We start from the raw sequence: 11,709 nt of genomic DNA, 5'->3' as shown, positions 1-11,709 counted from the left end.
TCTTCCAGCTCTGCTAGTGCACCCTATAAGAGCAGGCAGGGCACTGGGGCGCCAGGTGCAGAGGGAGTAGCTGGATAGTCTCACTACCAAAATCAAAGGCCTCTGCCATCTCATGTTCCAGTTGTGGTCCGGCAGGGCTTGAGGTGAGGGCCATAATCACCTAGATCATGCTGATGTTCTGGGGTTCACCTCCAAGTTTCAGCCTTAGTTACAGCCAAAACTGGGGCAACTGGTACTTAGGTGGAGGTGACAAAGATGGTGAAATGAGACACAGCATAGGAAAAGCAACTGCTTTAATGAATTAGACAAAATTTCACATAAAATCAGAAACCATGATCCATCCCTTCTTCAATCACTAAAAAAATGCAAGATTTGTTCGTCACAAGCCATGTGCAATCAGGACCCAGCTCAAAGGCAGTGCAGCTCTGGGGTCCAGCCTCAGGTGCTGCACTACTTTCCGTTCTCAGCGCTGAACATTCGTTCCTAGAAATGACCAGAGCTAGAGTCATGAGAGGGTCTGGGCCAAGACCCACCAAGATCCCAGGGTCTTTGCCTCTTAAGCGCTTGGACTAAAGGCATGTATTAGCTTCCCTGGCCTAGGCTATTGATTGTGATCCTCCTGCCTCTCTCTCCAAAGCGATGGGACTATAGGTATGTGCCACCTCTGAACAAACTTCCCCCAGGTTAAGGAGAAAAGGCCCAAGCTGCCCACACAGGAACTCACCGTGAGCATCCGCTCTAGCTTTATGGCATCAGCAGCAAATTTTCGGATCCCATCGGAGAGCTTCTCCACAGCCATTTGGTCCTCATTGTGCAGCCAACGGAAGTCCTTTTCATCCAGATGTATCTTCTCCAAGTCACTGGTCTGGGCTGGGGGATACCACTGTTCTCCATGCCTGCCCTACCCTTAGACTCATAGCTGTCCCTCACTCTTAGGTTGATTATCTCCCTTCAGGGTCAGGCCTTAGCTCCACCCACACAGGGTCTTTATCGGGCCCCTTGACCTTACCCGCTTTGACAGAAAGCACAGGCGCCAGCTTGGTGTTATCCTTGAGCAGCTCCCCCAGGAGCTTGGGTGAGATGGTGAGGAAATCGCAGCCTGTCAGAGCTTTGATTTCACCCGTGTTACGGAAGGAGGCGCCCATGACAATGGTCTTGTAGCCAAACTTCTTGTAGTAGTTGTAGATTTTGGTGACACTCCTTACCCCTGGAAGAGACCTAGGCATGTTCCAGGGTGGCCCTGGAGCCACCCTGAGCTGCTGTCTGACCCCAGCCTGACCTGATCCCCAACACAGTTCCCCTGCCCCATAATCTTAAAAGGTAACTCACCAGGGTCCTCCTGGGGTTCATATGATTTCTTGTCTGTGTTTGCCACATGCCAGTCAAGGATGCGGCCCACAAAGGGAGAGATGAGCGTCACACCTGCTTCAGCGCAGGCCACAGCCTGGGCGAAGGAGAAAAGCAGTGTCATGTTGCAGTGGATGCCATGCTGCTCCTCCAGCTCCCTGTGGACAAGATGAGCAGAGGTGGCTGAGTGCACCTGTTGCTCTCCAAGTCTTCAGTTCCCTAACAGTGGAGCAGGCATAGGGCTGTATGTTAAGAACAAGCCGGAGATGCAGCAGGTCTGGACAAGGAGGGGTGATTTCCTTCATCATATCCACATTACATAGCAGACAAAGGCAACAGAGGACCGAGTGTCCACATATGCTCCAGCACTGTAGTCAGGGTCCCGCCCCTCTCACAGTTCTGTTCCTAGGCTAGAAGCAGCGGGTCATTACCAATAACGGTGATTAGAGCCTAGTTCTGCCTGGAATTACCCTGCAGTAACTCAGTTTCTCTTGAGAAGCCCCTTGGCCCAATACTCCTGGGCAACCTCCACCTCCACGTGGTTGGGAGCCAAGCCTCTACTTAAGTGACTCCAGCCATAGTTCCCCTCCCAGGGGCCATCTGCAGAGGTGCCTCCCCCATGTGGCAGCTTGGGTGTCCAAGCACAAGTGTAATTCATACCATGCTGGCTCAGCAAAAGGGGGAGTCTCCTGACCCAGTAGGCCCACTTCTCGTCATCTGCCCATGAAAAGGAAAACCGTGCCCACACCAAAATGTATAGAGGCCTGTGTTCATGGCATTATTCTCATCAGCCTCAAAGTGGTAATAGATCCAATGCCCAAGAAGAGACAAATGGAAAGACAATGATCCACCCAATGGAACGCTGTCCAGCCAGGAAACAAGGCACAGACACACCAGAACATGTTGAATGAGATGCTCCAGTTACAACAGTTCACATATGCTCTTCCCTCTATATGTAGAGATGCCCAGAACAGACAAACCCAGAGGGGAAAAAACTAGTGGTTCTAGGTAGGGAAAGCACAAACGTGGGCTGAGAGGAGACGAGTATCTCCGCTGCAGCCAGTTACTAGAGAACGGCCAGGACTGACTGCTTTTGGAAGAGGCACCGCAGAGGAGTTTGACTGTTTTTGCACTCTCTTCTACCCAGAGCATACTATTTGTATGAAAATTCGTTTTCTTAAACCTTATGTAAATTTAGGCCTCACTGTTCTAGAAGGAGACTAAGAGCGAAACCTAACAATGTGAGAAAGGAATTGCCCTTCTTTTTTTTTTAAAAAAAAAAATATTTGTCTTTATGTATATGAGCGCTCTATCTGCAATGCACACCTGCATACCAGAAAAGTACATCAGATCACATTATAGATGGTTGTGAGCTACCATTTGGTTGCTGGGAATTGAACTAAGGACCTCTGGAAGAGCAAACAGTGCTCTTCACCACTGAACCATCTCTCCAGCCCCCAGGCATTCCTTAACTGGCTACTGTGAAGAGGCACTGTCTGAGCTAACCCTGGAGCAGAGTGGGTGGGCCTCTCTCAAGGATCCCCCCAAAACTGGTAAGTGCGCAATAAAAGAAGCAGAATCTGAATCTGCCTCCGTGCAGGGGACACTTACTTTCCGGCCTGAATTCCCTCCCAGGTTGAGGATAACTTGATGAGAATTCTGTCCTTGTTGATCCCAGCTTCTTTGTAAAGCTCAATGAGGCGCCTGGCTCGGGCCACCATTGCATCTTTGTCAAAGGAAAGCCTGTAAGAGCACAGGTATTTCAGGTACTCAGATCTCATAGATAGCCAACAAGGACGCATGTCAGGGCAGGGTATCCTGTAGCTCAGTGGCTCACTGGGCAAACCCGTCCCATCCCCTCCTCTGGACTGAGTAATTGAGACCCCAATTTCAGAGTGCTAACCATTATACCGTGGAACCACATGATAGAGACCCCAACTTCAGAAGTAGGCTTGATAGCCAAACCTTGTAACCAGCTCAGGAGGCTGAGGCAGGAGAATCAGAAATTCAAGATCAGCCTGTGCCACAAGTGACACAGCCACCCATGTAAAGCTCACACCTTGTGTAACTAGTTCCAGATGACCTGATACCCTGTTCTGGCCTCCACAGGTACACCTGTGGTGTAGATACATCATACAGGCAAATACTCATACACAAAATAATAATAAACAAATCTTTGAAAAAGAGAATTTGGTCTAAAAAGCCAAACCAAACAGAAAAACAGAGGTCAGAGGTGTGCTGAGTTGGTTGAGCTCTCGCCTGTCATGCACAAAGCCCTGACTGCACCAACATCACATTAAGGATGGTGGTGTACTCTTGCAATCCCAGCACTGAGGAGGTCAGGGCAGGAGGATCACAAGGTCACGGTCATTCTCAGCTACTCAGTAAATTTGAGGTCTGCTGGGGCTACATGAGACCTTGACTCTAAATATTTAAAGGAACAACAAAACAGTCATTGAAAGCACTAGCTGTTCTTACAGAGCAACTAGGTTTGTTACCCAGATCCACCTGATGGCTCACAACTGTCTGTGATTTCAGTTCTAGGGGATCCAACACCCTCTCCGGTCTCCATGGACTCTGTATGTACCTAGGACACAGATACACATGCAGGCAAAAAAATGCCTATACACATTAAATATCAAAAACAACAACACTCATACTCATAAAATAAAAACTATAAAAAAAATTTTTAAGTGCCAGGCGGTGGGTGGCAGATGCCTTTAATCCCAGCACTTGGTAGGCAGAAGTAGGTTGATTTCTGTGAGTTTGAGGCCAGCCTGGTCTACAAAGTGAGTTCCAGGACAGTCAGGGCTGTTACGCAGAAAAATCCTGCCTCAAAAAACAAAATAAAACTGAGCATGGTGTTAATTCCAGCACTCTGGGAGGGAGAAGCCAGCAGATCACTGTGAGTTCAAGGCCAGCCGGGTCTACAAGGTGAATCCAGGACAGTCAAGGCTACACAGAGAAACCCTGTCTTGAAAAACCAAAATCAACAAAACAATTAAATTATTTTAAATTGCCAGGCATATAGGAACATGCCTTTAATCCTAGCACTCAAGAGGCAATAGCAGGTAGATCTCTGTGAGTTTGAGGGAAGCCAAGTTGGTCTACAGAGTAAATTCTAGGACAGCCAGAGCTACATAGCAAGACCCTGTCTTAAAAACACACACACACACACACACACACACACACACACACACACACAAAATAACAACAAAAAGATCAAATTTCTGGACTCCTTAGTGCAAGTATATTTTTATAAGACACAAACTCAAGACCAGCCGTTAATCTGAGAGTTTAGGCCATCGGTTCTGTATAGTCTTCTAAGAGAATGTATGTTAAACCATCGAATGACTGTGGGCAATAAAGGGCTAACCACCTCTTGAGCCACTGATGCCACAGGATACCTGCTCCCTCCCTGGCCCCCCTACCTTGCATCCACTTCTGTAGATACACGGCCTGGAATCTTCTTTAGTATTTCTGCTCCAAACAGCACAAAAAGTTTATCAATAGCATTTTTAATCTGCTCCTCTTGTGGCCTGAAATTCGGAGGAAAAAGCTGTTAGAAGCTTCAAGGGCTTTGGGGGAACCTAGAAGACCAACTCTGACTTTTTTGACAAATTTCTTTCTCTTCACCCTCCCCAAAATGGGCATAAGAACAAATGCTACTTTGTTTTATTTTGTTGAGACAAGGTGTCTCTACAAAGCCCTGGCTGTCCTGGAACTCACTATACACCAAACTGGCCACAAACTCACAGAGCATATATATGCTACTAATTGCAGCACTCAAAGGGTAGAAGCAGGAAGGTTCCAAGTTTGAGGCCAGCCTGGGAAAAAGAAAGACAGACCCAAAAGAAACAATTGTTTTATTACAGTGAAACATCTACACCATAAATCATGCCATCTTGACCATTTTAAGTTTATAGTTCAATGGCATTATATTATGTTGTTGGAAATCACAACTCCATCATCTTCATAACTTTTTCTTTTTTTGGTTTTTCGAGATAGGGTGTCTGTATAGCCCTGGCTGTACTAGAACTTGATCTGTAAATGACACTGACCTCAAACTTAGAGATCCACCTGCCTCTGCCTCATGAGTGCTGGTTTTAAAGGCATGTGCCACCACCACCCAGCAAGAACGTTTCATCTTTCAGACTGGACTCTATCCTTTGGCATTTGCATAAAATCATGGTTTTACGCAACCCCAAGAAATGATACCCCCAGGAAAAGAGGATGAGATGCGAGCCACCCTGATTTGACTACATATTGTATACATGTATAAAATTATCAAAACACAACCCCAAAATATGTACAATTACTATATCAAAAAGGACTACACAGGGGCTGGAGAGATGGCTCAGTGGTTAAGAGCACTGTCTGCTCTTCCATAAAGGACCCGGGTTCAATTCCCAGCACCCACATGGCTGCTTACAATTGTCTGGAATGCCAATTCCAAGGGATCTGACACCTTTACACTAATGCACATAAAATAAAAATTAAATAAATTATTTAAAAAAAAAGGACTACACATTAATGATCTATGTGATAATGTGGAAGAGGTAAAACTATAGGAACAAGAAAAAGATTGGAGGCCACTTCAACGCCACACAATGTTATCTGAGCACTTAAGACAGACATGTTTAAGAGGAGCCTGGCTACATAGTGATTCCTTGTCCTCACAAACAAGAAAGAAGCTGAGGACAAAGAGATTGTGGTGATGGTTTTATCAATGAAGAATTGACTAAAATCCACCGGACTGTTGTTAAAAAGTACCAGCAGCTGGGAGAGTGGCATATTCTTTTAATCACAGCTTTCAGGAGGCAGATGGATCTCTGTGAGGTCAGGATGGTCTACATAGTGTGTTCTATGACAACCATGGCTATGTGAAGACTCTGTCTCAACAAAAATAAAACAAAACAATAAAACCCCCAAACAAAAAAGTAATGACAACCAGAAAGCAAAGCATAGCTGTCAACAACTGTCAGAGTCAGTCACCTGGAAGGCCGTAAGTGTTCTACATTTCAGCTGGAGATGTTCACAGTGGCAAAACTCAGAGCTAGATAGCCGCAATGACGGTGAGTTATTCTGCACAAACCACATCTCGGTGAAAAGACCATGTTGGATTGGGAGGAAAATATGGCCAATTTGAGAAGTGGGACCTTCCGAGCTCTCTTTCTCACCCATACTCACCCACCCAGCTTCTTGCCGTAGGTAATGGCCTCCTCCACCAGCTCTTGATAGGCAGGCATCTGTGCTGCAGCCAGGATCAGGGATGGGTTGGTGGTGGCATCCTGGGGCTTGTACTCATCAATGGCTAGGTAAGTAAATTTCAAACACAGGTGGGCTGGTTAATCTTCTTGTTAGCAAGACTAGACCAAGAAGCATCTAGATTATCTTTGGCTTCTCTGTGTTTCCAGAGGACTAACTAAGGGAGAGGCCTACTCTGAATGAGAGGCCTAACCCCAGAGACTGGAGGCCTCACCAAGTAACAGGAGTTGGCCTACCAGCACAGACTATGCTGTGCTGTGTTTCCTGTCTGACATGAGAGGAGCCGCTCTGCTTTACCTGTGACCTCTCTAGCACAGTGGACTAGAACCTTAGAAGCTGCGGGGCAAAACAAATCATCCCTCCCTTAAGTTTTCTCTCAGGTGTTTGTCATAGTGACCAGAAGCAGCTGTCACCAGAGATGCCCTGTAGCAATCCCAAGTGGATCACAGTGACAGTGCTCACAGCAGCTCCAGAGAGGCTAGTCACAGGGCACAGACTATGATCCTAGCTCAGATGGCTGAGGGTTTAAGGCCACCCTGTCTCAAAAGACCAACCCGCACACCCTTAGTCCCAGCGCTGTGAGAGAAAGAAGGCAGGTGGATCTCTATGCAGTCAAGGCCAGCTTGGTCTACTTAGTTCTAGACCAGCCAGGGCTACAAAGTAGGACCTTGTCTCAAAACAAACCAGCCAGGTGTGGTAATGCAAGACATTAATCCCAGCACTTAGGGAAGTAGCACTTGGTGGGTTAAGTTCAAGGCCACCAGGGTCTACATAACAGGCTAGCCAGGCTTACACAGTGAGACCCTATGTAACAAAAAACAAACAAACAAACAATGACAATAAAAACACCAAACTAGAACAATCACCCTCCCATAAAATCTGATTTTTTTTTTTTTCCAAGACAGGGCTTGTAGACCAGGCTGGCCTCAAAGTCACAGAGATGTGCCTGCCTCTTCCTCCCCCAAGTTCTGGGATCACACAGATGTGTCACTGTGCCCCCCTTAGAAGCTGATTTTTAGTGACTTGGAATGGAAATATGAGGATGTTGGGAAAACAAGGTCCACAAATCTGTCCTACTGCCCAATAGCCAGTAGGAGGCGCACTAATTCTAAACCACTGACAGACATGCAGGGTGGCACCTTATGCCTAGCTCTACTGGCTCCTTTAACAGATCAGTTTTTTTTTTTCCTCAGAGATTTAGAAAAGTCAATGAAGCGTGACTTGGATCTGGGCAGCTCAGCCATCCAAATGACCAGACACAGGAACAGCAGACGCACAGCCACGATGTCCAGTTGCCAGGCCAGGAGGGCATGAGTTTGCTTAATTTTTTTTTTTTTCCTTTTCATTCCGGAGTTACACACCAGGATCCTATGCAACTAATAACTCAGGCTGACCCTAAGCTTGTAATTCTCCTGCCCTGACCTCACCAGTGTTGGGAGTATATTACAGGTCTACACTACCATGCACACACAGTCTCCTGATGACGAGAAAAGGACAGTCAGCCCTCATGGTGCTAACATAAGTCTCCACGTTATGAAACTGCTGCAGATATAAGCAGGGCAGGCCCGGTCTGCAGGCAGCACTGAGTGGCTCACTCTGCTGTCTGCTTCCTGATTTGGACATCACTAGGGAAACTAGGCAAAGGGTGTATGGGCCACTTTTGCAACATCTTGGGAGTCTATAGTTATTTCAAAATAACAAGTAGGGGAAAATGTGCTCTGGGGTGGTGCTGGCGCAGATATGAATCCACTGAGGGCGCCCAGAAAACGTAGATTTTATCACGTAAAACCACACACCCAAACCTTGGACACAGAGCTCATCGGGAGAGTACCTCTAGTAGCAGGTGTGATGCCCAAGGCTTGATCTCTATCCCACCCCTAAAGATGAACTTTAAGGCTCAAAGACCCTTAGGTTCTGTGGAAAATGAAGGGGGCAAAGTGTTCTTGGCACCACAGTATGGATTCCATTTTCAGGGGTCTGTGACACCAGGAGCCCTCACCACAGCTTAATCCCAGCGCTCAGGAGGCAGAGGCCCGCCTGGTCTACAAAGCAAGTCCAGGACAGCCAAGGCCACACAGAAAAACCCTGGCTCAAAAAACCAAAATAAATAAACAAACAAATAAATAAAATAAACCTTCACCACACAACACATACTTAGGCAGCACTAATAATTACTTAACTTGTATCAACAAATGTATTTTTGCTGTTGTTGTTTGAGACAGGGTCTCACTATGTAGCCTAGCTTGCCTGGAACCATGCAGATCAGGGTGGCCTTGAACTCAAGGATCTGCCTGCCTCTGTCTCCCAAATGCAGGGTGTGGCACCAGGCCTATGCCTTGCACTCTTTACAAACATTGGCCAGGAAAATCTGCGCGACACAGTGGGAAAACCTCAGGACTCCCAGATGGATTTCTGGAAGCTCTCTGAAACACCGCCTCTGTCTTTCCTTAGATTTAAGCAGCCCAAATATGCTTAATCACTCTCTGAAAGATAAACAATGCACTTACTCATGAGGAATTAAAGCCTGTTTCTCAAGTCACCGTGAGAAAGCAGAAAAAAAGCAGAAGGTGCTTTTGTACCAGGCTCTCAGCGAGCATTTCCTCAAAGTCTCACTCTCACAGCAGATGTGAGAGTACCTACAAGGCTGAGCGCTAGCCTAGCCGTGCACGCCTTCCGACCTATGTTCTCCGAGTTCGCTCAGAGCCCGGGAAAATCTGAGTCTCGAAGCTGGGCATGGTGGCATTGCCCGATCCAGCTCTAAGAGGCTAAGACAGAAGGATTACCAGGAATTCCAGGACAGCCTGGGCCATACTTTGGGACCCTGTCTCAAAAGTAAAGGTTTCACAACGGAATAACCACTTGACTTAGTGTATACATCTGGTCTGACTCCAGCCATACATACTGTCTGTGGGCAGTGCCACAGACAGTAACCAGCTGCCACCTTGGAAGGCCAGTGCAACAGGCTGCAGAACTGCTGGAATCCAGCGAGGCCGTCGTGACCCTGCAGACTGCGATTCCAAAGCTGCGCCTGTGACAACTGGGGTCAGTGGGACTCTCACTCCGCCTTGACCCAGCAAGGGGCTCCCAGGGTCACCAAGAGCCCAGAGGTCGGTGTGAGGCCTTGAGGGTTCGGCGGACTCGCCAATCCTGGCTCCAGCACCCGCGAAGCCCCGCCCCAGTCACCCACAACAGTTCTGGTCCCAGAATTGGGGGGCCCTGCAGCTTATTCACAGCGCATGCGCCGCTTCCTCTTACCGTTGAAGTCACCCGTATCAGCCACCACGGTGGTGAACTGCTTGAGCTGGTCCAAGGCAGACTCCATCCTCTGGCGCTTTACCGGGGACCCCGACATGGCGAGGCGTATGCAAGCGGGGAAGCAGCAGGAGCGCGGCAACCCACAATGCCCCGCGCATCCTGGCCAATCGGAGCAGATCTACGTGAGGCCCCACCCCTGGAGACGAGCCCCGCCCATGTACTTGGAGGCTCGTGCTGTAGGTCACGCCCCGTGTCGCGGTCCCTAGGCTCTTCCTCTGCAGCACTTGGTTATTTTCCACTAGTTCAGGGAGGGTGGAGCCTAGGTGTGGGATCACTATTGTGCTCAGCTGAATAGATTGAAGGGATGCATCCCGCTCTACTGAGACTCGCTGTAAGCCCCAGACTCCAACCACCCTGCGAACGGATGACACGGTCCAGGGCCCGGCTAATCCCTGAGCTCGCCCTTGCTCCCAGCTGTGTGTCCTGTACAGGCGCGCCCTCCCCCGTAGGACCTCGAGAAGCATCCCTTTCTTCTGCTGTGGTACTCTGAAACGCTCCCCTACTTACTCCTAGCTTAGGAACTCGGAGGCGCGCCCATCTATCTGATCGCGGTAAGGCGGGCTCCGTGCCGCCGCTGTCTACCGGCAGACAAGGTGGTGTGCAGTCTGGGAATCCTACAGGTGTGCGGCCGCTGTGCAACTTCAGGCCAAGCCCCCAATTCCCGCTTCCCAGGTGCAGTGTTCTGGTGTTGCTTTAGGTTGCTGGGTGATCCCTCCCTTGCCCTTGATTTTTTTTTTTTTTTTAATCTTCCCTGGAAATCTGTCCCAAATAAGTAGCAAGTTGCAAAGGTGAAGATGGGAACTGTCTCTTCAGTCAGTTAGAACCGTTTTTCATTCATTGATTTGCAATTCTTTGAATATGCTGGCTCAAGTTATTACACACACTCACATATGTATGACCTATGTCAGATATTTTTCTCTCAACATTTTGTTTACCATCTCTCTATTGGTGTGATGAGCACTCCCGACCAAAAGCAACTTGGCGAGGTTGATTTCATTTTACACTTCCAGGTAACAGTCTAAAACTCAGGGAAGTCAGGGTAGGAACTCAAGAAAGAACCCTGGAGGAAGATCGCTTGCTGGCTTGCTCCCCTTGGTTTGCTCAGACTTCGTTTTTGTTTTGTTTGGGAGCATGCGCCATCTCTCCAGCCCTCATTAATTAATCATTAATTAAGAAAAGGGAGCCTGGAGCTGTAGCACAGGTCTTTAATCCTAGCAGAGACAGGCAGATCTGAGTTCGAGGCCAGCCTGATCTACAAAGCGAGTTACAGGATGGTACACAGACAAACCCTATCTAAAACAAAAAGGCAAACAAACAAAGAGAAAAACCCAAGAAGAAAAAAATGAAAAGGGGCTTGGTGGTGGCACACGCCTTTAATCCCAACAGTCAGAAGAGAGGTGAATCTTTGAGTTCAAGGCCAGCCTGGTCCCTATAGAGAGTTCCAGACATACCAAAGGGAAAAATGGCTCATAGACTTTTCTACAGGCTAATCTGATGGAGGAGGCATTTTCTCATTTGAATTTCCCTCTACCTGCGTAACTCTAGCTTATGTAAAGTTGACCAAAAAAAAAAAAGAAAAGAAAAAAGTAATTAACACACTATCTTTTTTTTTTTTTTGGAGGCGGGGTTTGTGTGTGTAGTCCTGGCTGTCCTAGATTTTGTAGATCAGGCTGGCCTTGAATTTACCGAGATACACCTGCCTCTGCCTGCTGGGATTAAACGCTGGGATCTTCCTGCCCCTGCCTTCTAAGTACTGAGGTTACGTACATGGGCCATCAT

General features: G+C 47.8%; 1 protein-coding gene across 1 annotated transcript; it reads right to left on the bottom strand.

Annotated features, from left to right (window-relative positions):
- Positions 1-276: 276 nt before the first annotated feature.
- Positions 277-10,030, bottom strand: Taldo1 (transaldolase 1). Its single transcript, XM_021646233.2, has 8 exons — positions 9,871-10,030; positions 6,538-6,661; positions 4,779-4,886; positions 2,959-3,090; positions 1,330-1,505; positions 1,010-1,207; positions 725-870; positions 277-483 (listed from the first exon to the last, which is right to left on the bottom strand). The coding sequence occupies exons 1-8, from the start codon at positions 9,965-9,967 to the stop codon at positions 451-453; spliced, it is 1,014 nt and encodes a 337-aa protein (XP_021501908.1). The 5' UTR covers positions 9,968-10,030; the 3' UTR covers positions 277-450.
- Between the last annotated feature and the right edge of the window lie 1,679 nt (positions 10,031-11,709).

This window comes from Meriones unguiculatus, chromosome 1 (genome assembly GCF_030254825.1).
Source record: "Meriones unguiculatus strain TT.TT164.6M chromosome 1, Bangor_MerUng_6.1, whole genome shotgun sequence".
Lineage (NCBI taxonomy): Eukaryota > Metazoa > Chordata > Mammalia > Rodentia > Muridae > Meriones > Meriones unguiculatus.
This window is presented reverse-complemented; position numbering and strand designations above follow the sequence as displayed.